The sequence below is a fragment of the Onychomys torridus genome, chromosome 3 (genome assembly GCF_903995425.1).
Source record: "Onychomys torridus chromosome 3, mOncTor1.1, whole genome shotgun sequence".
NCBI lineage: Eukaryota > Metazoa > Chordata > Mammalia > Rodentia > Cricetidae > Onychomys > Onychomys torridus.
In genome coordinates, this window is record NC_050445.1 from 40,239,969 (window position 1) to 40,267,401 (window position 27,433).

The following is a 27,433-nucleotide window of genomic DNA, read 5'->3' on the forward strand; positions in this document are numbered from 1 at the left end:
ATATTTAGGGGAGATTTTATGAGGATCCGTGTTTGGATCCCAAGCACCTACATAAAAGCCTGGTGCAGTGGTAAGCATTTATAACCACAGTGCTGCAGGAGCAGAGACAGGAAAATCTCTCGAGCTCAGTGGCCAGCCAGCCTAACCTAATTAATGAGCTCCAAGTTCACAAAGAATACTCACCATTCCCATAAGCCCAATCATCATTCATGCGGTGGCGCACTTTTTGGTAAATGGCCGACATAGTCTTCATATTGCTTTTCCTCCACTGGCGCCCAAGGTACTTGGTCTGTATCTTTAGTAGCTTCAAGACATAGAGTTGTAGCATGGCCTGCTTGACTTTGAGGGCTCGCTTTAAGATTGGAGCTGATTTAAAGACCACCAGCATCTTCCCAATAGAACAGACAGGGTGGCAAAAAGTCCATCATCATGTGAAATTTTTAGAATTTCCAACCAGACAATATAGACAAACCTGGCTATCTTAGGAGATCTTGAGTATCTATGGTCCAAACTACTTAAGAGTTAGTCTTCAAGAATACATAAGAACTGTATAAGGAATTTGAGGCTAGTCTGGGGTAGTGAAGCACTGTCTAAAACACACACACACACACACACACACACACACACACACACATACAGATTAAGCCAGACATGGTGGCATATACTTGTAATCAAAATATTCAGAGGCTGATCATGAATTCAAAGCCAGTCTTATGATATACAACAAAAACCAAGAACTAATTCATTTAAAGTTTATAATATTCAGACTGGAGAGATGGCTCAGCATTTAAGAATACTTGTTCTTCTAGAGGACCTAGGTTCAATCCCCACCACCCTCATATAGTTCACAACCATCTGTAACTCCAGTTCCAGGGGATCCAATACCCTCTTCTGAACTCTGCGGGCACCATGAACAAAGGGGTACATATACATACATGAAGGCAAAACACACATAAAATGAATAAATCTAATTAAAAAATTTAAAGTTTATAATATTTATAAATTCAAAATAATTATCTGCCATATATACCATTTCCACTGTTACTGGTTTCTTGTGTATCTTTGAAGGTAATTTTTTCTTTTGGTTTTTCAGGACAGGATTCTTGGTGCAGCCCTGGCTGCCCTGGAACTTGCTCTGTAGACCAGCCTGGCCTTGAATTCAGAGATCTGCTTGCCTCTGCCTTCTTTTCAAGTGCTGGGATTAAAAGGTGTGAGCCACCACCACCTAGCTTTTTTGTTATTTTTTTTAAGATTTAAAAATATTTAGTTGAATTTTATCACATGTATATAGTATGTTTTTGTTGTTGTTGTTGTTGTTTTTGTTTTTTCAAACAGGGTTTCTCTGTGTAGCTTTGTGCCTTTTCTGGAACTCACTTGGTAGCCCAGGCTGACCTCGAACTTGCAGAGATCCACCTGGCTCTGCCTCCCGAGTGCTGGGATTTGTATGTGTTTTTACACATATGTGAAACATTTCCTAACACTCATGTAGAGGTAAGTGGACAACTTTAAGTTTTCTTCTTCACTGTGGGTTTCGAGAATCAGCTCAGGTCACCAGGCATGCATGGCAAGCATTTCTGCCAGCTTAGCCATTTAATGAGCTCTGGAGATAATTTGGTCTATAGGTATATCACATATGTATTATTTTGAATTTTAACACAAGTAATAGCCTAGTATACTGTCCTATATCTTGATTAAATTTTTAAAAAATTATGTGTGTGTGCACGTACTTGAATTTGAGTACATGTGTCCTTGGGGACAAGGGGCATTGGCTCTCTGTGGAGCTGGAGTTACAAGTAAATGTGAACTGCTTGACATTGGTGCTAGAAACCAAACTTGGGTCCTTTACAAGAGGAATATATATGCTCTTAACTACTGAGACATCTCTCTAACTTCCATATCCCACAGGATCTCTTTATATAGATCAGGCTGGTCTTAAAATCAGAGATCTTTCCTGCCTCTTCCTCCTGAGTGCTGGAATTAAAGGCCTCATTTAATTTCATAACATATCTTGAAAATAATTCCATGCTAGCAGAGACATGCCTCATTCTTTTAATGGTTTTATCATATTCTACTATAAGGACACACCATAATTTATTTAAGTAGTTGGTCCTTGTTAATGAATGTTTAGTTGTTTCCAGACTCTTAACATTACAAGCAACATTGCAATAAATGTTAGGCTTGCATCATTTTTGGATATGTAACTACAATCCAAATGTGGTTGGCTTCCCTTGTTAGAGCTGCCTTTAGAGTGTGTCTACATTTAGTTCCCTAAAAAGAAATGGACTGTGAGTGATCATCTTGGAATAACTGCTAGGAAGTGCAGAAACTTATGTAGCACTCATCAGCTACCTACAGATCTTTCCAAGTAGGCGCTCTACAAATACTAATGATTAAAAATTCAGTTGAATGGACACTTCTATGATTTGAAGTCCCACTTACCATGGTCCTGGAATGCTTCCATTTGGTCAGTTTATTGAGAAGTCTCAGGAGGTTGATGCAGGAAAAGAGGTTCCTCCAGCAGAATTGACTATTGTCTCCAGCTTCCTGAAATAAAGGACATCCATCAGTACCTCAAAACCCACAAGGCTGTCATTCTCTTAGAAGACTGCATGTCCGTGTTGGTTATGAATGTTCCAGTATGAAATGCTGCCTCTTTACTTCCTGTCCTTTACACACCAAATCTATTTCTGAGGGCATACTATCCCTCACCTGAAAACCTATAGCTGGGCTGAGCATGTGGCTCAGTAACAGAGTACTTGTATAGCAGTGCAGAGCTGTGCGCCAGAACCCCAGACAAACAAAATAAACAGAAAGCAACTGAAACGGGCACTCAAGCGACAGCCCTGCAAGATTCGTTACCAGAGCAAGCATTGGTTAGAAAAGCCTTACATGAACATAAAACCTTGGCTCAGCCAAACTTTCTGTGCACATCACTTAGAAACAGAGGCGATACTCTCATATAAACCAAGTATACTCTCATATACTTTGTACTCACAAGAGCAAGTTTGTAATTACTAGGAGTTTGATCTTATTCTGGGAGACTTTAAGCTATACTGGGTACAGCTGGCTCTGGGATCCAGGGATCAATTTCAAGTTGTCAGATTTGTTTATGGCAAGAGCTTTTACTGGTTAGCTATCACCCTGGCCCATAGAATTACCTTGTGTGTAGTTCGAATGTAACTGGGTCCCATAATCTCAGAGAGAGTGGCACTATTAGGAGGTGTGGCTTTGTTGGAGAGGGTATGGCCTTGTTGGAGGAAGTGTGTCACTGTGGAGGCAGGCTTTGCGATTTCCTATGCTCAGGATACTGCCCAGTGTCTCAATCAACTTCCTGTTGCCTGCAAGATGTAGGACTCTCAGCTATTTCTCCAGCACCATGTCTGCCTGCATGCTGCCATGATGATAATGGATGAACCTCTGAAACTGTAAGTGAGCCACCCAATGGAATGTTTTCCTTATAAGAGTTGCTGTGGTCCTGGTGTCTCTTCACAGCAATAAAAACTCTAATTACACACCTTGATTAAGTTGACTGAGATGGGGAGACCCACTCTAGTAGTGGGTGGTACCATTCCCTGAGCTTGGGTCCTGAATTGCAGAAAAAGGAGAAAGTCAGCTAAGCTTAAGCATTCATACCCCTCTTCTTCTAGACTGTAGATACAGTGTGACTGGTTACTGCTGCCATGACTTCCCTATGGTGAGGGAACTGGAGCCAAAGTAAGTCCTTCTAAGTTGCTTTTGTTCTGGTATACTTCATCACAGCAACAGGAAAAGTGATAGAGAAGGGAAAGAGTAGTTGGTTCATTCCAACCAGGTACTCTTAGTTTCCTCTGTGTGTGTGTGTGTGTGTGTGTGTGTGTGTGTGTGTGTGTGTGTAGGTCACAACAACACTATGAAGTTGGCTCTCTTCTTTCACTAGTCTATGGGTTCCAGGTATCAAGGTCATCTAGCTTGTGACATGTTCTTACCCACTGAGCCATCTTGCCAGCCCCTCTTTTATGTTTCTTTAAAAAAAAAAAAAGATTTTAGGGGCTGGCGAGATGGCTCAGAGGTTAAGAGCACTGACTGCTCTTCCAGAGGACCTGAGTTCAATTCCCAGCAACCACATGGTGGCTCACAACCATCTGAATGAGATCTGGCGCCCTCTTCTGTATACATAATAAATAAATAAAAATCTTTAAAAAAATAATTTAAAAAAGATTTTAGTTTTTACTTAGGCGTCTATATATGCCCACATGTGTGCAAGTGACTGCAGATACCAGAAGAAAACATTAGAACCCCCAAAGGAAGAGTTTGGGTGGCTGTCAGTTTCCTGTGTGGGTGCTGGGGACTGAACTCAGGGTCTAGAAGGACAGCAGCAAGTGCCCTTGACACTGAGTACCACCCTCTGTGAGTACCTACCTGGAGACAACAGGTCACACCAGATAGAAATCACTGTCTACTCAGAAACATTTTGTTTTGTGTGTTTTTCAAGACAAGGTTTCTCTGTGTAGCCCTGGTTGTCCTGAAATTCACTCTGTAGACCAGCCTGGCCTTGAACTCACAGAGATTCACCTGTCTCTGACTCCCAAGTACTGGGATTACCACTGCCTGGCTAGAAACATTTTTTTTCAGGAGCAAAAATAAGATATCTTAAGTGAATTTAGGGGATATATATATACATACACACAATAGGGAGCTGGAGAGATGGCTCAGAGGTTAAGAGCATTGGCTGCTCTTCCAGAGGACCTGAGTTACTAAGTTCAATCCCCAGCAACCACATGGTGGCTCACAGTCATCTATAATGAGATCTGGGGCCCTTTTCTGGCATACTTGGAGGCAGAATGTTGTATACATAATAAATAAATAAACCTTAAAAAAATCACAATATATTTACCCTATAACACACATAATACATATAATATATAACATGTCTATAATCCTAAGAGACAGAAGCAGGAGAATTTCAAGTTTTAGGCCAGCCTGATCTACATAGTGAATTCAAGGCCAGCCTGGACCACACAGTAACAAGGCCCTGTCTCAAAAAAAAAAAAGTATTGGGACTGTCAAGATGGCTCAGATGGTAAGGGTGCTCGCTGCCAAGCTGCTGGGGATGCACTTAAGTAGTACAGTGCTCGCTTAAAATGTACAAAACCCTATGTTAGGCCCCTATCACTGAAAAAAAAAAAAAGACAAAAATTTTGCCTAAGTTCTACCTCACAATTAAATTACTATTGTAGAATGCCTAGAGTCTAAAGTTTCAGTTTGTCCTACCTTTTGGGGCACCATCAAAGCAAAATTAGGGCCCTAGTCTCAAAAGGTGGGGGGGAGTTGGAGAGATGGCTCAGTGGTTAAGAGCACTGGCTGCTTTTCCAGAGCTCCCGAGGTCAATTCCCAGCACCCACATGGGGGCTCACAACCATCTGTAATAGGATGTGATGCCCTCTTCTGCCATGCACAACACTCATACATAAAATTTAAATAAATAAAAAATTTAAAAAATTGCTCATAGCCCAGTTAAGTGAGCCAAACTAAACAAAGACCAAGGCTACACCAATTATCTAGATAGTCTGGATGACTAAGACAACAGAATTTGTCTTTGATTTCTCAACTGAGGCAAAGAGTTTGGTTTGAGTCTGAGCACTAAATAGGATTCAGGTATTCTAGTGAACTTCAGTCATCCACAGAGGGGAAACTAAGGCCCGGAGAGGGAGAGAGTCTACAGAACACGACCACACATAGTGTGAACCCAAGCATGGCCCCACTGTGACAAACACCCAATGTCTACCGAATTTCCAGTCTTCCCCTTTCTAGCTTCATTCCGGAATGCTAAACACCGAGAGCATTACCGCAGGGCATTTTCTCTGATTTTCATCTTTTTGAAAGTCTTTAAGGCTGTAGGGTAGACAAGCCCACTATAATTATTAACTCAAATCAGCAGAAGGTGAATGTCTACAGAAAAACAAGAGTAAGAAAAAATGATGAGGTTCTCTTCTTTACAAAAAATTATTTAGGAGCCAGGCAGTGGTGGCGCATGCCTTTAATCCCAGCACTCGGGAGGAAGAGGCAAGCAGATTTCTGTGAGCTTGAGGCCAGCCTCAAACAGTCTACAAAGAGTTCCAGGATAGGCTCCAAAGCTACAGAGAAACCCTGTCTTGAAAAACCAAAAAATAAATAAATAAATAATAAAAAAAAATTAGGACTGGCAAGATGGCTCAGGGGTTAAGAGCATTGGCTGCTCTTCCAGAGGACCTGAGTTTGAATCCCAGCACCCATGTAGCAGTTTACTGTCTGTAACTCCAGTTCCAGGGGATCTGGAGCCCTTGCAGACATATGTGCATGAAAACATTAATGCACATGAAATAAATAAAAAATCTTTTAAAAAATTATTTAATGTGTATGTGTGCCTGAGTGTATGTATATGCACCAAACACATGCAGTACTGAAGGAGGTACAAAGAGGTATCAGATCCCTTGGCACTGGAGTTACAGATGGTTGTGAGACACCATGTGGTTGCTGGGAATTGAACCCCCATCCTCTGAAAAAGCAGACAGTGCTCTTAACTGCTGAGCCATCTGTTCTGCCCTGAGGTTCTCTGCTTCAAAGCAGGACATCTAACTGATTTGATAATTAAATGGAGCTTCTAAAGAAGGGCTGTGAGGTGTGAAACCCTGTCACAGTTTACTGAAATCCATCCATAATGACTTCCGTTCAGACTGCTAATGAGCTCTGCACTAAGAAGCCAACATTATTATTAACTTGATATTCTTATAACTAATGTAGAAATTGATAGTCTGAGGCAAGTGTAGCGCCCACCAGTGACCCTTCTGCTGATGAAGTTTCTCTAGCCTCTAGGAAAACCGCGCAAGGTCTAGGTCCAAGTGGCAAACTGTCTGTCATCCTATCTCTACTTTTGCTTCATGCTGCAGGTTTTCTGTGCCGTGTCTACCCTGCACTTACTAAAGAGTTCTTTCCTTGGGCTAGGTCTTAACACTTACTGAATGCAAGCTAAAAACTTTTTGGTGACTGATTTCTTCATCATTTTCTTTATTATGGCTCACATCACTGAAAATGATGCCACATTTCATATTTTCTCCTTCCATGTCATTATAGGATAATTAATTCCTTTACCATACAGGTTTCCAACAAGTTGCCACTGGATAAAGAACCTACATATAGCTATTAAGGAGAAATGGTTCTCAAGAGGAGAGAGTGCGTAAAGAAGATGCTCTCAAGACCACCCATCTAGGGTACTTTAGCAAACTATATCTAACTTAGCGTTTGAGAAAATCGCCCCAGAAACATCTGAAGAACCCATTATAGAAATTGTGGGCTGGGCAGTGGTGGCGCATGCCTTTAATCCCAGCACTCGGGAGGCAGAGCCAGGCGGATCTCTGTGAGTTCGAGGCTCAGCCTGGGCTACCAAGTGAGTTCCAGGAAAGGCGCAATGCTACACAGGGAAACCCTGTCTCAAAAAACAAAACAAAAAAAGAAATTGTGACCAAGAGGAAAAGTGATAAAATGATAAAATGCTTAAGAAGTTTTTATTTATGGGCTGTCCTCTGTCTGTATAAATATTTCATGAAAAATGGACATAAATGTTACGTTCATATTATATATATGCTAAGGAAACAATAACACTAAAAGTACTGTTGGTTTCAAACAGTGATGATGAATATCAGAACAGAAATTTTACTCATTTTGCTTTTTGGATACAAGGTCTCGTTATGTATCCTGGGCTGGTGTGGAATTCATTATGTTGTCCATGCTGGCCTCAAACACATAGCAGTTCTCCTGCCTCTACCTACTGAATACTGGGATTATGGATGTGTACAACCATGCCTGACAAGAAAATAAAAAAGCAACTTTTAAACTTTTTTTTACATTTATTTGTTTAAATGGAGTGTGTGTGTGTGTGTGTGTGTGTGTGTGTGTGTGTGTGTGTGTAGGTCATAGGACAACTTGAGGAAGTAGTTCTCACCTTCTACTATGTAGGTTCTGGGATTTGCACTAAAGTTGTCAGGCTTGATTGCAAATGCCCTTACTTTCTGAACATCTTGCTGCTCCACTACCCCCAAACCTTGCTTTTAAACGATCATAATTGGTTAAACATAGTCTGAAAGGAATGCTACACACCTTGATATCTGAGTACAATGATTACATTCTGAAAAGAAAACCCAAACTAATAGAAATATTCTGGAACATCTGAAGTACCTGGATTAGGAAGTTGTAAAAACTTTTTATAAGGGGTAATAAGAGGACTTGTTATATAAATTTAAGTGAAAGAAACACATGTCTTCATCAACAAAAATCAAGCCCAAACTTGAACAGTTTTCTAATGATCCATTTTTTAAACATTAACTTACAAATTCCATTCCCTTGATCTAAAAGGAAATTCCAAACATTTCTTTGGAAATGGCTAGTCATGCAAATTCTGATTCACTGCAAACTTTCCATAGTCCTTTGAAAGGCTTTGGCTATCCCTTCTACCTGTGTCCTCATCACTGAAAGGTGACACCCGGCCAAGTCAATTTCTGACTGTGGTGTTCCATGACTTCATAAATATGACCTTGTCCTTATTCCTTCAACTTTAATCTACAGGTGGGCCACTTGAACACCCATATCACTCAAAATATGATGTGATGGTGAAATATTGTCAACTTGACAGGATCTAGAATCACCTTGGAGACAAGTCTCGGGTCTGCCTGTGAGAGATTATCTAGATGAGGTAACTGAAGTGAGGAGACCTACTTTTTATGTGGGTGGCACCATTCCAAAGGCTAGAGCAGTGGTTCTCAACCTGTAGGTCTAGACTCCTTTGGGGGTTGCATATCAGATATTTACATTACAATTCATAACAGTAGGAAAATTACAGTTATGGAGTAGCAAAAAAAAAATAATTTTATGGTTGGGGGTCAGCACAGCGTGAGGAACTGCACTAAAGGGTCCCACTCAGCATTAGGAAGGTTGAGAACCACTGGGCTAGAGTCTTGGACTAAATCAAAGGAGAAGGTGGTGAGCACCAGTACTCATCACTCTCTGCTTCCTAAAATGCTGTGTGCCCAGCTGCCTCGAGGTCTGGCTGCCGTGGCTTTCTCCCCATGCAGGACATGCCCCTGAACTGTGGCCCAAGTTAACCCGCCCTTCCTTAGGTGGCTTCCGTCAGTCTTTGCACGGCAATGAGACAAGTCGTGTATACCCCTCCTTTGAATGTTATGCTGCAGAAATTAAATCACAGGGGTCTTCAGTTAGTTTTGCAGCAGTGACATTGGGTGCACACAGAATTCTGTACATTTTCTGTGAAGAAAGGAGAGAAATGACAGCCAGCCATGGTGGTGGCATATGCCTACAATCCCGGAACTTGAGAGCAGGATAAAGGAGGGTCTTGAGTTTGAGGACAACTTGGGCTACCTAGCAAGTGCTAGGTGAGCCTTGTCTATCGAGTAAGACCCACCCTGTTTCAATAACAACTAAAAAGAAACCAAGGGGAGGAAGATGAAACATAACCTGTAGGATTTCTCATTGGAAATAATTGGCCTACAAAAAGCACAGGACTGTAACTTTGCTCTGACTTCACTATGCTCTAAAGCAGTAGTTTCTACATATTTTCATCAAACATACCCAATATAAAAGAATTTTATGTATACTTAGAAATACATGTATGTTTGCGTATAAATTACCAATGTCACAGTAATATGTTATAATGCATACAGTGTAAAATGGTGACTACATGTAAAAGATCCAGTATCTACCCAAACATCAGGCTGTATACACTATGGTTCATACCACTGCTCCACCCATCCACCAAGACGCTAAATATTAAACATACCAGAGCCCAGCCCACTGCCTTTGGCAACTGTTTACAAAAGAACATAGCCGGCTTTCACACATCACAATCTTTCAAGGAAATTGGGAATTTAGTTTTAATTTTTTTTTTTTTTAGTTTAATGAACTGAATTTGAATAGAGATATATGGATCCAGAAATACTAGGTGCTGGGGAAATTGCTCAGAATATGGTCTATCCTAAAGCTAAATCATTGTGACGAAATAAGGGAGAATTCAGAAATAAATAAGGGATTAATATGGCATTAACAGCCCCCAGGTGCTGGTGCTCACCTTTAATCCCAGCACTTGGGAAGCAGAGGCAGGCAGATCTTTGAGTCCGAGGCCAGCCTGGTCGACAGAGTGAGTTCCAGAACAGCCAAGGCTATATAGTGAGACCCTGTTTCCAAAAAAAGGAGCCATTAACTTTTTATTTCATGCCCACTGTGTTTTTCAGCTGGAGTTCCAAATGAAGCAGAATTGAATTCTGTTCAAATCCAGAAAATAGACACATATAAACTAAGAAAACCTTAGCCTAGAAACTCTACTTTTAACTTCTGGGACTCAGTCTGAAGGAAATGATTAGAGATGAAGTGAAATGATTTTTTTTTTTTTTAGTTATATACTATGATAAATGTCTAATACAAGAAAACAATCTTCATTTATTTAAAGGCAAGGGCTCATATATTCCAGAATGCTCTTGGGCTCACTATGTAGCCAAGGGTGATCTTGAACATCTGCTTCTCCTACTTCCACTTTCTGAGTGCTGGGATTACAGGTGTATGCCACCAGTGTTGGGGATCAAACTCATGTCAGGCTAGCACCCTACCAACTCAGTTTTCTCCCTAGCCCGTACTTCATTTTCTTTGGAGACGTAGTCTCATTATACGGCTCAGACTGGTCTTGAATTAGCAATCTTCTCGCCTCAGCCTCAGGAGTACGAGGACTACAGATGAGCTCACTAGTCCCTGATGGAAGAGACTGTCAAGACGGTTCAGCGTGTGAGTATGCCTGCCACTGAGTTGGTAACTTGAGTTCAATCCCCATGACCCACATGGAGGAAGGAGACAACTGACCTCCACAAGTTGCCCTTTGACCTCCACATGTATAAAAGTAAAATAAGAATATAAAAATACCAAGCGATAAGAGTCAAGCATGGTGGCACATGCCTGTAATTCCACTGTTTAGGAGGCTGATTCAGGAAGATTACCCCAAATTCAGGGCAATCCTGGCTAAATAGTAAATTTGAGGCCAGCCTGGGCTATACCATGAAACTCTGTATCAAAGAACAAAGCAGAACAAAATAAAAGTAACTAAATAAATTAAGTAGCGGACAACTGGACATGGTAGCACATTCTGTAATCCGGACAACTGGACATGGTAGCACATTCTATAATCCCAGTATTTAGGAGTTTGAGGCAAGAGCATTCCAAGTTCAAGACCAGCCCAAGCTATATAGTGAGTCTGGGGTCAGGCTGGGCTACGCAAAGAGTTCTATTTCAAAATACAAGAGAAACATTAAGTAATAAAATATATTGGGTAGCTGTTACTAATTATCTCTCAAGAATGTTTAATGGGGCTGAGCTCAATTATAGTATATTGTATCTGCTTAGCATGTACTTGGGTTTATATTCAATAACACTGGAAAAGAAGTTGTTTAATAAAATCCTACTGTGAGCCGGTTGGTGGGGGCACACGCCTTTAATCCCAGCACTCGGGAGGCACAGTTTGAGGCCAGCCTGGGCTACAGAGTGAGTTCCAGGAAAAGCTCCAAAGCTACACAGATAAACCCTGTCTCGAAAAACCAAGAAATAAAAAACAACAACAAAAAATCCTTCTGTGAACATGTAAATTTAACTATGTTAAGCAAAAACACATACACATAATATATGTAACAGATATATATGCAAATATAAAGTTTGTTACTAATATTTCTATATAAATGAATATGTATATTCTAACCAGTAAAATATAAGCAATGTTTATATGTAGGTGATAGGAGATATTTTATTTTATTCCCCATATTTTAATTTTTCTATTTTTATACCATAAGTATATTACTAATTTTGTAACCAGGAAAAAAGCTTAAAGTTATTGAAAGTAAATAACATATGTCAAAGGCAGTATATTTCTTACATTTGTAATTTGGTGAGCCTAAAAAGAAACAAATCTTACTAGCCTTTTTCTGGCTACAGAAGTTATTCATTTAGGTAAATAATTCACTATACTGAGAACCTATGTGGAATAAATCTGCTAGGTACCAAATCACCCCAGGCTTGTATTTTGAGAAAAAAAGTCTGTGGTTACTAAGCAAAACCACCAGATGCCACTATTGTTTCGCCAAAAAGACTAAAACATCCACCATGACTTTTAATTAACTTGATACATGTTTTAGCCTTTTCTTGATACTAATAAAGTTTTAACAGAAGGCATAACTATATAGACAATTACATGCTTATATCCCAAAAGGTCAACTGAAGTGATGTGAAAGTGTAGTTCCCACCAATCCTATACTGGAATTAATGGAGTTGCAGGAGTCAAGGTATACACTGTTATCAAGGAAAAAAATAGGGAGCTAGCAAGATGGCTCAGTGGGTTAAGGCACACGTTGCCAAACCTGACAACCCAAGTTCTATTTCTGGGACCCCATGGTTGAAGAAGAGAATCACTTCCCCTAAGTTGTCCTCTGACCTCTGCACCTGTGCTGTAGCACACATGCACTTGACATACTAAACAAAAGAAAACACAAAAATGTAGTAAAACTTTTTTTTAATTTAAAAAGATTCAAGCCACAAAAGCTGAATTTATATTTTGAAATACTCTATTAATAGTAGAATTTTTGTTGGTTTTGTTTCATTTTTTTTGTGACATGGTTTCTCTGTGTAGTTCTGGCTGTTCTGGAACTTGCTCTGTAGACTAGGCCGGCCTCCATCTCAGAGATCCACTTGCCTCTACTTCCTGAGTGCTGAGATTAAAGGTGTGTGCCACTATGCCCAGCCAGTAGTAGAATTTTAATGCTATTATGTACCACTGTTTATGGGTTAAAATATATTCTTCTTTCTAAATTTTAATCTCAGGGATATACTTTCCTATTCTCTCTCTTTATTTTTTAATTTATTTATTTTGTGTGTGGGTGTTTGTGTGCATACCATGTGTATATACAATGCCCTTAGAGGCCAGAAGAAGGCATCAGATCTTCTGAAACTAGAATCACAGATGGCTGTGAGCTGCCATGTAGGTGCTGGGAATTGAAGTCAGGTGCTCTGGACAAGTAGCCAGTGCACTTCACCACTGAGCAATCTCTCCAGCCCCAACTGTGTTATTTCCAGCTGCAAAGTCTTAGCAGTTAATTTCTCCAGGTATAAAATAGTAATATTGGGCAGAGTGTGGTGGTACACGTCTTTAATCCCAGCACTAAGGAGGCAGAGGCAGGCAGTTCTCTCTGAGTTCAAGGCCAAGCTGGCCTACATAGCAAGTTCCAGGACATCCAGGGGCTACAACGAGACCCTGTCTCAAACAAAACAAAAACAAAATTGTAATATTAACTTCATAGAGTTGTTTTACAGATTTAGTATTACCATGTTAATAACAAAAGTTAGATAAATTATTACATTTTTGTAGAAGTAAAAACCTTCCAGCTTCCTTGGCTGCTGAGACCATATTTAAATAAGGCAGAGACTCTGTTCCAGTAGAAGAATGTGCTAGCTGTAATGCTTCAGGACATGGATCTTTGATTCATGTCTAATTGGGGTCTGTCACTGTGACAGTGTGAGAAGTAGACAGTGACAACTCAGTTCATCCACTGAGCACCCACATTTCTCATCTTTGAAGTATAAGGGCGTTGGGTCAAATGGTTCTTGACATACCCCTGATCCCTGTCCTCCTGCAAAAAAACAAGACAAAACAAACAAAAACCCTACTATGGGTTTATAAAACCTTCACCATAGGAGAAATTTTTCTAGTTTTTTTTTTTTTTGTTATTTTAAAGATTTATTTATTCATTATGTATACAGTTTTTCTGCCTGCGTGTGTACTTGCATACCAGAAGAGTGCACCAGATCTCATTACAGATGGTTGCGAGCCACCATGGGGATGCTGGGAATTGAACTCAGGACCTTTGGAAGAGCAGCCGGTGCTCTCAACTGCTGTGCCATCTCTCCAGCCCTTCTAGTTTTATATAGTGTGTTTTCCTGATCTAGCACTTTGCAGGTATTAAAATTGGGAGACAAAGGGCTGTAGCACCCATGGGCAACATCATTTAGCATGTACCAGACACAGTGTTAGGCTATAGGGATATAAAAATAGAGATGGGCCAGGCGGCAGTGGCGCACGCCTTTAATCCCAGCACTCGGGAGGCAGAGCCAGGCAGATCTCTGTGAGTTTGAGGCCAGCCTGGTTTACAGAGCAAGATTCAGGACAGGCACCAAAACTACACAGAGAAACCCTGTCTTGAAACCCCCACTCCCACCCAGAAAAAAGAGAGATGGTACTATCTCTCCCATCAAAGAATTTATAGTCAAATTGAGGAAGTTACAGAGAAGTTGTTACAATGCAACAGGATGAAAGTAGTTTATCTGAAGAGCTGTGGCGATACAGGATAAAGTAGATGCCTTATCTTAAACACGCCTTTGGTCAGGCAGTTTCAGGGAATTCAGAATAATTCAGAAGAACTTTTCTAATTTGCCTAGACCTGCTTCAGGATAAAGCTCTTCCAGGGCTATCCTTCAGTAGCTATATTGAATTCTGCCTCAAAGAGGAAAGGGATTTTTCTAAAATACAAACTCTTGGGCTTAATATCTAACATGAAAGTAAGAAGTAAATTGCCTATAGCACAACATAAAGATGGGATTTGTGTGTGTGTGTGTGTGTGTGTGTGTGTGTGTGTGAGATACATCAGAAGAGAATCTCCTGCTATGTAGCATAGATATTGTTTCAGTCTTACTATCTTTCTAAATTCCCTCTCCTCAGTTATTTTCACTGATTTTTTCTTCTTCTGTGTAAGATGCTATGCTTAGCTTTTCCAAATCCTTTAGCAGCTTTAAACCCCAAGTAGCCTTTGTGCCCTTGCCAATATGCCTTCATTGATCTGATACTCCCAAACCATGGCATCATGGGACTGGAGAAGACATGCAAAAGCAAATTCTGTCATCAGCCAATTTCCAAGACCACAAATCCCCATCTGCTTACCAGACTCTCGGTAGTAAGCTCTGGCAAATCCTGGATGGTACAGCACGGGTAATCCAGCACCGAAATGCTGAAAGATGCAGAGATAAGGGCAAGCTTTAGGTAAATGGCAACACCAGGAAAACAGCTGCCTCTGAAAAGGGCAGAAATTATTCCTCCCGAGCAGACTCCATGTGTCTCTCAAATTGCTTATTGACCTCAGCTGGAATTGAGGTACTGGGTAAATCCAACTCCAGTCTTACCTCAGTCATAGAGGAACCATGGAGTTCTTTTGAGCTGTTCTACTTGGTAGATGCAAAAAGAGTTAAAGCAGAAAGACAGCTCCTTTCCTTTTTTTTTTTTAAGCTCTCTTAGGTTCTTTAGGGAATATGTAAACTTAAGTGCCTCTGCCTCTGAATTTAAGAGTATATGTGAATATAATATTATTTCCAGACATGCTGCCCAAACACTTTCTACTAAATAATAATCTGTGGATATGAAGATAAAAAGATCTCTTGTTTCTCACCTGATCCTTCTGAAAGTCAGGAACTCTGGGGGTGACTGCCAATGCCACCCTAGAGGAAGCTTGAGGCACAGGGCGGCACCTTACTGCACGGTTAACCAAACAGTAGCTCAAGAATGATATATAATAACGTCTGTCCCCCAAACAGTGGGAATTACAGGGAAGCCACAAGCTTTGCAGTGAGCCCAGGGAATGGGGGCTGGATCAGGAAAGGAAATAAGGTACCACATAATAATAGGGACATAGTCAATAAGTGGCTGTTTTTCTTTCCTCTCCCCTTTGCTAGTACAATGCGGAATTGGGCTAGCTAATTTCTAGTGTTCCTTCTGTTTCTAACAGCCAATGAAATTGCAGCACTAATCTATCTGAACTAATGCAGTTGGAGATAGGTAAAGGATGTTGGCAAAACCAGGGCTATAAATTGAATAAGAGTGTTCTTGGACCTGTCTCTACATTTTGAAAGTCAAAATTCCTAAAAGCAAACTATTTATTTAGTTACAAGTATTACCACTGTCCAAGAAACCCGTCAAGATAATTTAGATGAACCAGGGTAGGAGAGAAAGGTCAACTCAGAAGAAGGAAGTGAATTTACCTGTAACATTGCTCATCATCCTAACTAGTTCTTCTGGATTCTCTGGATTGAACCGTTAGGATAAACACTCTAGGTTCATTCATCCACTTATCTACCAATCTTCCACTTATAAAAAAACAGGTGCTACAGCTAGGAAATAGGGGCAGAAATTAAGAATGGAATTCTTTCTAATTGCTCAGTGAACTGATGTTAGCTCTGTGATTTAGTTCAAAGAGTTGTCTCATTTATCTAAGAGTGCAAGTACTGTGGCCCAGAGAAGCTGTCTTCCTTGACATTACCTGGTTAGGAAACCTCACGTCCAGGTCTCTTGGCTTAAGGCTTTTCAAATCAATGTACATGCAAGGCTGTCACTCCACGGTAGAATTTCAAGCAGTACTGACTGACCCATGAGATTCCCTTTACTCCTTCCCTCTCCAGTCACCCCAAGGAAGACATCAGTCTTTGTCTACTTTAGAAACTCTGGTAAGGAATTCTGGCAAACTCTACTGACTAACATGCTATTCCAGTCCTTGTGGAAACTAATTAAGGAATAAGGATCTACCCTACAATCCCCCAGTCCGAGACTAGCTGGAAGAATAGAAAGCAATTTGTATCCACAGAAAAGCCCATGTTTTTATTTAAAAGGTTAATCATGTTAATCTTTGTTTTGTTTTTTCAAGACAGGGTTTCTCTGTGTAGTTTTGGTGCCTGTCCTAGATCTCACTCTATAGACCAGGCTGGCCTCGAACTCACAGAGATCTGCCTGGCTCTGCCTCTTGAGTACCAGGATTAATGGCATATGCTACCTGGCTTTTTTTTTTTTTTTTTTTTGTTCATGCTAATCTTGTACGTGTGGTATATATTATATAGGTGTGCACTTGTATGTGTGAAGATGGACATACACATGTGATACAAGCATGTGGAGGCCAGAGGTTGATGTCAGGTATCTTCCTCAATTATTCTCTACTTATTTTTTTTGAGATAGGGCCTCTCATTAAACATGGAGCTCAATGATTTTTCTATGCTGGTTGGCCAGTGAGCTCCATGGATCTGTTTGTCTCCATCTTCCAAGGGCTGGGATTATAGATGTATGCTGCCACACTCAACTTTTTATATGGATTATAGGGATCAGAACCCAAGTCCTCATGCTTGTGTGGTCCTTTATCGACTGATCTATTTTTGAAGGTTCATAATCTTGTTATTCTTGATAAAAACCAATTCACCTTTCTGACTTTGTCTCCTAACCGGCAAGATGAGGATAAAACTTGTACTACCTCATAGCATTGCCAAGAGTAAGTGGAATTATGAATTAAAATTATCATATTTTGGGCTGACAAGATAGCTCAGCTCCTAATCACAACACTGGCAACCTGAGTTTGATCCCCAGGACACTTACAGTGGAGAGGAGAACCTACTCTTGCAAGTTGTCTTTGACCACCGCATCCATGCCTTGGCATGTATGCACCCACACACATGCATAAACATAAAAATTTAAAAACTAACACGTTTAAAAAATATATCTTAAACTACAAATTGATCTACCCAAGTAGAGGTCTATTGTTTACCTTTGACTACAGATTTTGAACCTCCCCTAGTGGTCTGGTGGTTAGGATTCCGCACTCTCAGCATCATGAATTTTGTACCATACTTTTTGTTTACAAAGCAGTGTATGCAGTTATTGCAGCTTCTGATTTCTACTAAGAGCACAACTGTTCAGACAAAAGGGCTGCTGCACAACACAAAAATCTAGGTTCTTTCACCACAGAAATTTCATCTTGTAGCTTAATTTCAAAGTATATTTCAAGTTTGAAATCATCAATATATAAAATCTACACGAGGAAAATTCACACATTCCCATCAGTTAATACTCCAAGAAAATTGAATCTAACAGAGAAAGCTCTAAGAAAGGAGGGTCTAGGGACACCAGAAGAAATGAAAGGTGCAGTGATGGAATTTTCTCAATCATCCCAAAGTAGCCCCTAGAAATCTGTCCAGAGTCCATACCTATTTTTGGCAGTGATATAGGACAGGATATTTTGATTGAAGAACTTCAGGATCAAGGGGATGCAGTTGGCAAACACTAAATGTTGTGACACATATTCAAACTGAATTAAAAGATCAAAGCAGAAAATTTTGCTTATTTGAGGGAAGATATAAAACATGTATGAAAAAAGAGACAGTGAAATACAAATATAACATCCACTCTCAAGAATATCTACTGTCTACTGTGTGATCAGTCTCTGAAATGAGGACACTCATCTTCAGCCATCCTATCTTACATGCAGGACAATCTGCAGTGGATGCTACAAGCTCTTGATCAAAGCCACATAGTAAACACACTAGAAAGAACAACCTATCTCAATAAATAGCAAGAATTTCTGAGAGTTTTGTACCTAAGCTCAATGGGAAAGAAAGTCTCCTCAAGGGAGCTGGTTTCCACACCAAATCTCTGGCTCATGTTTCAGTTGTGATTGATACAGCAGGGACAGGTGCAACTAACTCTTAGCAACTGCTGGCATTAAGCTAGAGACAGTACACAGTAACCACTGGAATGTAGTTTCAGTAGTTTGTCCAGAACATGTTGTTATCTCTAATACTTAGAATATCAATGTATCAATAAATGAGTGAACAAGAGCCTCTGCAGCCCATAGACTCTGCACTGAGAAGTCCAGGATGTCCTTGATGAGATAGACACCATAGTTCCAATTGGCTCTCAAATCCATATGGGGTTTGTGTCCAGGAAGAAAAAAAGCAATGTTATAGAGTTAGTCACCCTGGATTTTGTTTATTATACACTGAGAAGCACCAAGAAAAAATTGCTTCCAAATTAGGAACTTAGAATGCTGGCACAGTACAGAAATAAGGCTGAAAAGGCAGAGAACTATAATGTTTTAAGCCCCTATCTCTATGTCATCAGCAAGAAGTAGCCATGTCAGAATGGTAAGCTGCTTTCTGATTCTAAATATGTGGTTAAAGGTAGGGAGCCAGCTTGTGCCATAACCACCTCTCTCTTTTGCTCAATATTTTCTCCTTAGAAGTCAACCAAAGGTATTTTCTGAAGCCCCAGACAAAAAGGAGTCAGTACATACCTACTATCAAAAGATGGCAAGTTTTTAAAATTTGAGCCATGCCCAGGCTCTTTCAGGACTTACCCACACTTACATACACTGGCAAGGCCCATCAGGACATCTGTCAGTCTGGTTATAGATCTATCTACTGCCCACCAAGAGAAACACTGAGAAAAACACATTCTAGTGGAATGAGGAAGCCATCTCAAACCACTTTGCTCCTTCCAGTCCTGGCTCAGCAAATGCATGGCCACAGACCTTGCAGGGGCCTCCCCTGTACACTGATGAGTCACTTTCATATCAGGCTTTTATTTTGAGTGCTTAGGTGGAAAATGGGGTAAAGCCTCAGGGCAGAAATAAGAAGGCTTCCACATTCTCAAACTCTCCCTAAAGAAGAAGCATCCATTTATTTGTCCTCATCTTGTTCCTGTATCTTGTTAATGTCCACAGGCTCTAGGCAAACAATACTACCTCTGTGGGGAAGCAAAGCCAGGTCTTGACTTTTAACTCTAGTCTCCTCACCTATAAAATAGAGATAAGCTGGAGTACTCAGGAGGTGGAGGCAGGCAGATCTCTTAGTTCAAGGCCAGCCTGGTCTACACGGTGAGTTTCAGGACAGCCAGAGCTACACAGTGAGACCCTGTCTCAAAACAACAACAACAAAACTAAAAGCAAGCAAGCAAGCAACACCCCCCCCTCTCAAAAAAACAAACCAGGGATAAAATAAGGCCTCCTAGGGGTGAGAAGCTCATAAAAGCTTTGTAGGATGTCAAGCACATCACAGATATTCCATAATTGTATGCTATCAGATATATGATACCTGCTAACCCCTGTGGCTTCATGTATTACCAGAACATCTCTATCATCCTCACTCTAAGGCAGAACTCTAGCAACATTTAATTAGTTTCCAAAAATACTCTGCTCTTTCTCCTCTGAGCTTTCACGTATTAGCTTTCTGCTTAAATTGGTTCTTATTATTCCCTGATAACTCCTATTTCCAGACTAAGATCTTTTTCTCTGGGACTCAGGTTAAAAGTCACCTCCTCCCTGGAATTGGTATTTCTATAGCATTCAGTGTCTACCTGTATCATACCACTCTACAACTGGACATTTATATATCTGTTACAAGATTGTAAGGCCTGTAAGAGCCTGAACTGTGCCTCATTTAAAATTATATCTCAAATATCAGAAAAGTGCTTCATATACAGAAAAGCATGGTCAACACACCCAGTGACCTTTCTGGGATGGTTGAATTGATTCTTACTGACTACGAGTATTCTTAAGAATCCCTAGCTAACTTACAAAGACCATAGATTTTTGCATCTTTCTAGGATGGCTCCCACATCCCACTCCATATTCTCACCATATACTCATGCAGTGAATAGCTGGACTCTCGAAAAGGCAAAGAAAAGGCTAAATAAAGCTCAGCAGTACAAGGCCTCTTGTGTTGCCTCTCTCTAGGGCATGAGGAAACTTAAGCTTGTGAGACAGCACTCCTACCTGCTCACCTGGTAGATATGGTTGAGTTTGAAGTGTTTGAGAAGGAGAAGGAGCAGGGCAGAGATACTCTTTACAATGATCTCCTTGTGTCTGTTCACGTCAATGCCCAGCTTCATGCTCTGGAGAACAGTTATGCTACAAGGGAGAGAGGAAGCATCAGTATAAAGGTGGTGAGGAGGGAGGCCTAGAAGGAAAGACCCGAGTATTTGGGCTAGATATCATATACGTGTGTGTGTGTGTGTGTGTGTGTGTGTGTGTGTGAGAGAGAGAGAGAGAGAGAGAGAGAGAGAGAGAGAGAGAGAGAGAGAGAACTTGAACTTCTGTGCTAGGGAAACCTCCAGAGTTCCCATTTAGGAATCTGTCCAGGAAAAAGTTTCCATGATCTCTTTGTTGGTGTGTCTTCTCTCTGGCAAACTTATTCATTGGCACTGTCTACCAACATATCTAGGAGCTAGTCACTAGCACTGAGGTTATCTGTTGGACCCTCGCTCTGAGTTACATAGAACTCAGTAGAAGGCCCTGCAGGGGACAGGGCACAGATAAGGAGAGATTTCTTTGAAGACAGTTCCTGTAAGTGTTAACCAAGTGAAGTGGGACAGAGAGGCCCTGAAGACAAGACACTGGTGTCTAGCAGCCGCCCCAGTGCAAGCACTCACGGCATCTCTTCAGGCAGGACATCTGCCAGGATATTGATAGAGTCTGTCTTAGCCTTGGAGGTGGGGGCTGCAGCCAGCAGAATCTTAAGCAGAGCAATCTGGGAGACAGAAAAAGAAGAAAGCCACCCTTGTCTATCCCACTCAGCAAGTATTTCAAAGCCTTTATCTTCGATTTCCCTTCAATGACTAAGCTTTGCCAGCATATAGGGGTGCAAACAAGTGTTTACCCTGAGGCCTGTCTGTGAGGCCAAGGAGGGGGCCAAAGCAAGCTTCTAGGCTGTTTTGTTTCTAAAGGGAACTGCTCGTTCTAAAGGGAGCACAGAAAGAACAAGGTGGGGGCGGGGAGCAATGCAGAGAAATAAGTGGGAGAGATAAGCCCGACATCCTAACATATCAACACCTTCACCATCCCTAACCAGAGGCTGTGAAGACATGGCAGACAGCGGCAGAACTCATGACGGTGGTAATTAGCTTGGAGAAAGGGCCCTGATGCATCGTATGTGGCCCTTACTTCATTCTGCACCCTGACCCCAGTAGAAAGGCTAGGGAGAATGAGAATGGCACCTCCCGAGGAGCCATAAGGAAAGTTCAGAATTCTACATTCCTCTTAGTAGAAGAGGGCCACTCTGGCCCAGGCTGCTCCTTACCATGTACTGAGGGAGGCTGTACAGCATGCCCTGGTAGAGGATTTCACATGGTGTTTCTGGTACCACCTCTTCTCCCTATGGTAAAAAAACACAGTTGACCAGGCTTTTCTCTTTGAGCTGCTTTAGATGATCTTTGATGTCTTTTTCCAGTCCCAACAATTGCTGAGTCTAGTTTCCCCGTTATCCAAAGTTAACCACTCTTTCCATGTCACATACTCCATTAGGGGTCAACTCCAAGCTAGGAGTCAGCTCAGCCTGCTGCTTCGGTACACACACACACACACACACACACACACACACACACACACACACACACACCACACACCCTAGATTCACATGGGGTTAACTTAGGCTATAAATACACCTCACATGTTGAGATACCCTATATAGAGGCATTTCCCATGGCATTAGTCAGAGGTTAACCAAGAACTCCAGAGGTTTTCTACAATCTAGAAAGGAGGAAGGAAAAGGTAGGCAATTCAGTGGGGAGGGTTAGTGATAGAACTAAGTAACTCATGGTCAGAGAAACAAGATGAGTATTAGCAAGGAAACTTTGGCTTTTCTTTTTTTTTTTTTTTTTTCAGAGCTGATGACCGAACCCAGGGCCTTGTGCTTGCTTGCTAGGCAAGCACTCTACCACTGAGCTAAATCCCCAGCCTTGGAAGCTTTTATTGTAAAGGGTTGGAAACTAATTTTCCCCCTCTCTCCAGTTTCCTCATCAACATTATTTTTTTCTAAGAGAACCATGTATATCACTGTCTTCTTCATGACCCCAGTGAATCCCTTTATCAGAATGGGGGCAGCAGGGGTCTTAGATGCTCAAGAGGCAATTAAGGCCTCACTGGAATCTTTGGCCAATGCAGTCTTGTTTCCCTTGAGAATCCCTATTACAGGGCAAGTGTCACTGTCATAATAAGACTTGGAGGCAAAGGGGAACTGTCCCAGTGAATACAAGTCTTGAGTAGCACATGTACCTTCCTGACCCACAGGCTTACTGCCTTCTCTCTTTTCAGCAGACCCCTTCAAGTTGCTGGCTGTGACTCACATGAAGACAGAGTTATCAGACAAACATACTACATCTTTGGAATATCAGATCTGCCAGTCTCTGTTTGCTTTCTGATAGGCAAGATGACTTTCTGTATTTCAAACATAAACCAAGCCTCTACTTGTGTGTGCTTGGGATCCCATAACCTTTCTTTTTAAGATTTATTTTTATTATTTTAAATTATGCGTAAGTGTGTACATATGAGTATGTGAATATGAGTGCAGGTGCCTGGGGAAGCCAGTGGCATTGGATCCTATCTTAGCTACGGTTTCTATTACTGCGAAAAGACACCATGACCGTGGCAACTCTTATGAAAGAAAACATTTAATTGAAGTGGAAGCTTACAGTTTTAGAGGTTTAGTCCATTATTAATATCATGGTGGGGAGCATGGCAGCACGCAGGCAGACGTGGTGCTGGCTACTTCTTGATCAGAAGGGAACAGGAAGTGGACTGAGTATCACATTGAGCAAAGCCTGAGCAAAAGAGACCTCAAAGCCTGCCCCCACAGTAACACACTACCTCCAACAAGGCCACACCTACTTCAATAAGGCCACACCTCTTAATAGTGCCCCTCCCTTTGGGGACCATTTTCTTTCAAACCACCACAGATTTCCCTGGAACTAGAGTTACAGATGGTTGTAAGCTGCCATGTGGGTGCTGGAAATTGATCCACTGGAATAACAGAAAGTACTCTTAATCACTGAGCCTTCTCTCTGGCCCACATACCCTTTCCTTTCTCTTGATAGAATCTATCAGACCTTTAGTTAGTTGTTCTGTTTGATCATTTAATTTCTTTTTTATCCAAACCAAGTCTCAAATGGCCCAGGCTGGCCTCCAGCTAGATAAGTAGCTGAGGATGACCTTGAGCTCATGATCCTTCTGCCTCTCTGTCTCCAGTACTGGGATTACATAAACACCATACATTTTTATGTCTTAGCATGATACTCTCCTTCAGCTCACATCTTCCTGTAGCTACCATCCCATTTTTCTCCCCTTCTTTGCAACACTTGTTGGTTGTCTGCTTCTTTTCTTCACATTCCTTTTCAATGTACTCATAACAGGCTGTTAGCCATTTCTCTGTGGTCATTCTTCACCGTCACCAATTACCTTAATACTGCCCAATCCAATACATACTTCTGTTCTTACCATGGGCCATCTCTCAGCCAAGCCAGACGCCCCCTTCTTTAAAGACTGTTTCTATGGAATCAGACTTCTAGATTTTCTTCCACTTCATTGAGTACTTTCCTTACTTTTTTTGTGGTTTCTTTCCTGACTCATCCCACCCTCAATCCATGGGTGTGTTCTAGGGACTTTCCTGGGTTCCATTCCCTTCTGTCTTTGCCTTCCCCCTTGGGTTCTCTTAGCCTTGTCTATAGTTCTTAACATTGTAATAAATCAATGACTCTCAAAAAAATTTTTTTTTGGTTTTTCAAGACAGGGTTTTTCTGGGTAGTTTTGGTGCCTGTCCTGGATCTCACTCTGTAGCCCGTGCTAGCCTCGAACTCTCAGAGATCCGCCAGGGTCTACCTCCTGAGTGCTGGGATTAAAGGCGTGTGCCACTACCACCCGGCTGACAGTTATTCTTGATTCTTCTCTTTGCCTCCTGATATATGTCTAATAGAACTGCAAATCCTGTCAGCAATACTTCCAAAATATAACCCAAATTCACCTACTTTATGACACTAGGTCATATTCAACTCTCACCTTAACTGTTTTGAAATGAGTTAATGCCTCCTCTCTGTTCGGCCCCATCTTTGCTTAGTAGATGGTGTTTGTTTTTTTTCAAACCAGAACAATGTCTTTCCTCTGCTAAAAATCTCCAAAGGTTTCCCTTTGTGCAGTGAATCAGGAAGCTCCCTACCTTTGATAATAGGTCCTACATAATGTGTCCCCAGGCCACTTGTCTGACGTCATCTCCACAATCCCACCTCTGACCCATGGACTGTCAGTCACAACAGCCTTCTTTTGTTGCCTCTTGTTCTCTGTGCCTGCCTCTTCTATTCTGATTCTACTTGGGATTTTTTTCTCCTTGGGTGTTTCTATGGCTGGCTCCTTTCCATACTTCAGATCTTGGTTAAATGTTATCTTCTTAGATAGCTCATCTATCCCAACTGCCCAATCCAAAATGGCCGACAGATAGTTACACGATGTTATCCTATTTAAATTATCTGCATGGGATCTACCATTCTGTGATGGTCTTGTTCTCCAACTTTAATACAGTGTCTTTGTCTTAAATGACAACCAGCTGAATGAGTGCATGTACGACGACATATGCTCTGTGTCAGCACCACAGACAGCTCGTTCTTCCCTTCCGTGTGCCGGAGCCCTTGACTTACCAAAGACATGGGGCATTTCTCTAGCTCCTCTTCATTCTTGATCTGTATATCTGCAATGGAGATATACTTGTGCTGGCAAAGATAAGAAAATATCAACAAGGGTTGAGAACCTCATTGACATGTGTCCCAAACTCTTCCCTATCCTTCCTTGTTCATAAGAAAATAGTCCATGGGTTTATCATCCCAAACAGACATAAAACCTTTGGAAACAAGAACCTTATTCTCTTCTGCATAATTAGCACTGAGCAGTACTTTGTAAACAATGTTTCTGTGTATTACATTTCCATATTTGTTAGATACTAGCAAATACCTAGTCATTTATCTTTAAAGTGTAGGGGGAAGCCAAGAATAGACCTTTGCCCGGACAGGTTTGATGGGCATACATGTATGTGTTTAACATAACTGGATATAAAGACAATTCCTACCTAATCGTTGGCCTTTAGAAGCTAATAGACTTATGGGGAAATAAAGAAAAGGAAACAGAATGGGAAAGGAGCGAGAAGGACAGAAGGAGGGAAAGAAACAAGAGAAAGGAATTGTTTTTTCATCGATCTGAATGTAGGAAAATGGGGAAGCAGAGAGAGGCCTGACTGTTCCTATTTGGCCAAAAGGCCGCAGTGGGGCTGCAGAGGGTCCTGGGTGTATCTGGAAGAAGACCTCTTCCCAGTATGCAAGACACCGGGAATCTGACTTAACTGATGGCTCCCTATCCCCAAGTAATGAAAGTCCACCCTGGTCACCTGCTTTAGGGTCTTCACACTCTCGTGGATGGGGCGAGGTAATCCAACCAAGGTATCTGTGTCCCTGTAAGAGGCCCAAAACACCAAACGATAAGCTCAACAGAAGAGAAAACTACCCATATACTGTGGAATCCCAGGGCCCACTCACTTCAGCATCTATCTACCCCTAGTATTCTATACCTTCTTAGATAAGGTTCCAGGTCCATCATCTTGCTTAAGGTCACAAAAATAACAATGACACACAGAAGCATTTGTGAAAATGAGATTTCTATCATATAGTCTCTTAATTATTCACTTGGCCTGCAGGTGACAGATTCCCACTTAAAGGACTATGTAGCCTAGTGACACCTTTGACAGTGAAATACCTCCTAGCTTTACAAAGGCTAGTGGGGAAGATGGCCTTATATGATATACTTCATATTTGGTTTTGAATGTCTAGTCACTTACTGCCCCAGGGTGAATCCAATGAATTTATTTCTGCTCATCTCCAAGAAGTGTTCAATGTCCTTCTGTCTGAGACGATGGTGAAGAGACCAGAGAGAGAGGAAGAAAACAAAACAACCTTGAGGAAGAGAACTCCTCAGAGTTCTTGGTCCTTCATTTGGAAGGACTAGAGCGGTGGAAGAACACAGGAATCAATGGAAGAATTTTAGACCCAGGAGTTCTGATCTCCACATCGGGTTGATGAATGCTGAGTATGTATGCTATTCCCCCAGGCTCTTCCGGGACCCAAATCCCAGAGCTCAGGATCATTGCTGCCATTAAACCTACCTGACCTTTGGGGCCCAGGGAAGGCCCTTGGGGAAGGCTACCCGGTCAGTAGAGAGAGGTGTCTGTGGGGGTGGAGGCGGCACCAGCGGATCCTGCTCTAGTAGGTCTAGCTCTCCGTCCAAGGTTCGCTCCCCATCACCTACAGACTCTTCGTCTTCCTCTGCGGCTGGTTCCTCAGTCTTGAAGAGGTCCCTTTCATTGTAGATGTCCAGGCTGTCTTGCTTGGTGAGGAGTTGCTGGTGGTGGTGGGAGAGAGGAAATTAGATAGAGCTTATGGCAACCTTGTCTGAAGTCACTCTCTCCATCATTCCTCTTCTTGTAGCTCTCGGGACTCGGCTCCTGGGAAGAGTGGCCATGGCCAGGAAACAGAGCACAGTAGCAGTGCGCTGGCTAGCTAGCTTCCCGAAAGCACCGGGGCCACCCCCACCCCAACTCTCCCGCTAATTATGCTCCGCTTAGGTGAGCATTCAGTTAGTTTGCTTGCTGCCAGCATACACCAGCTGGCTGGCTGAGGAAGAAGACGACAGAAGCTTGCTGCTAGGCAGAGGAAAGTGAGTTTAGAATGCGAAATCTTATTGCATAAAGAAAAAGAGATTGGACAGAAATAGGCCAA

At 41.6% G+C, this 27,433-nt stretch overlaps 1 protein-coding gene across 1 annotated transcript in view; it reads right to left on the reverse strand.

Moving 5' to 3' along the window:
• Strip2 (striatin interacting protein 2) overlaps positions 1–27,433 on the reverse strand; it is a 44,737-nt gene that overhangs the window by 1,893 nt on the left and 15,411 nt on the right. Inside the window, exons 10-20 of the mRNA XM_036182338.1 lie at positions 26,821–27,056; positions 26,497–26,562; positions 26,050–26,113; positions 25,310–25,381; positions 21,928–22,002; positions 21,281–21,378; positions 20,633–20,759; positions 18,061–18,161; positions 14,987–15,053; positions 2,440–2,544; positions 184–388 (exon numbers count right to left, since the gene is read on the reverse strand). Coding sequence (XP_036038231.1) covers positions 184–388; positions 2,440–2,544; positions 14,987–15,053; positions 18,061–18,161; positions 20,633–20,759; positions 21,281–21,378; positions 21,928–22,002; positions 25,310–25,381; positions 26,050–26,113; positions 26,497–26,562; positions 26,821–27,056 — 1,216 coding nt within the window. The remainder of the gene's footprint in view (positions 1–183; positions 389–2,439; positions 2,545–14,986; positions 15,054–18,060; positions 18,162–20,632; positions 20,760–21,280; positions 21,379–21,927; positions 22,003–25,309; positions 25,382–26,049; positions 26,114–26,496; positions 26,563–26,820; positions 27,057–27,433) is intronic.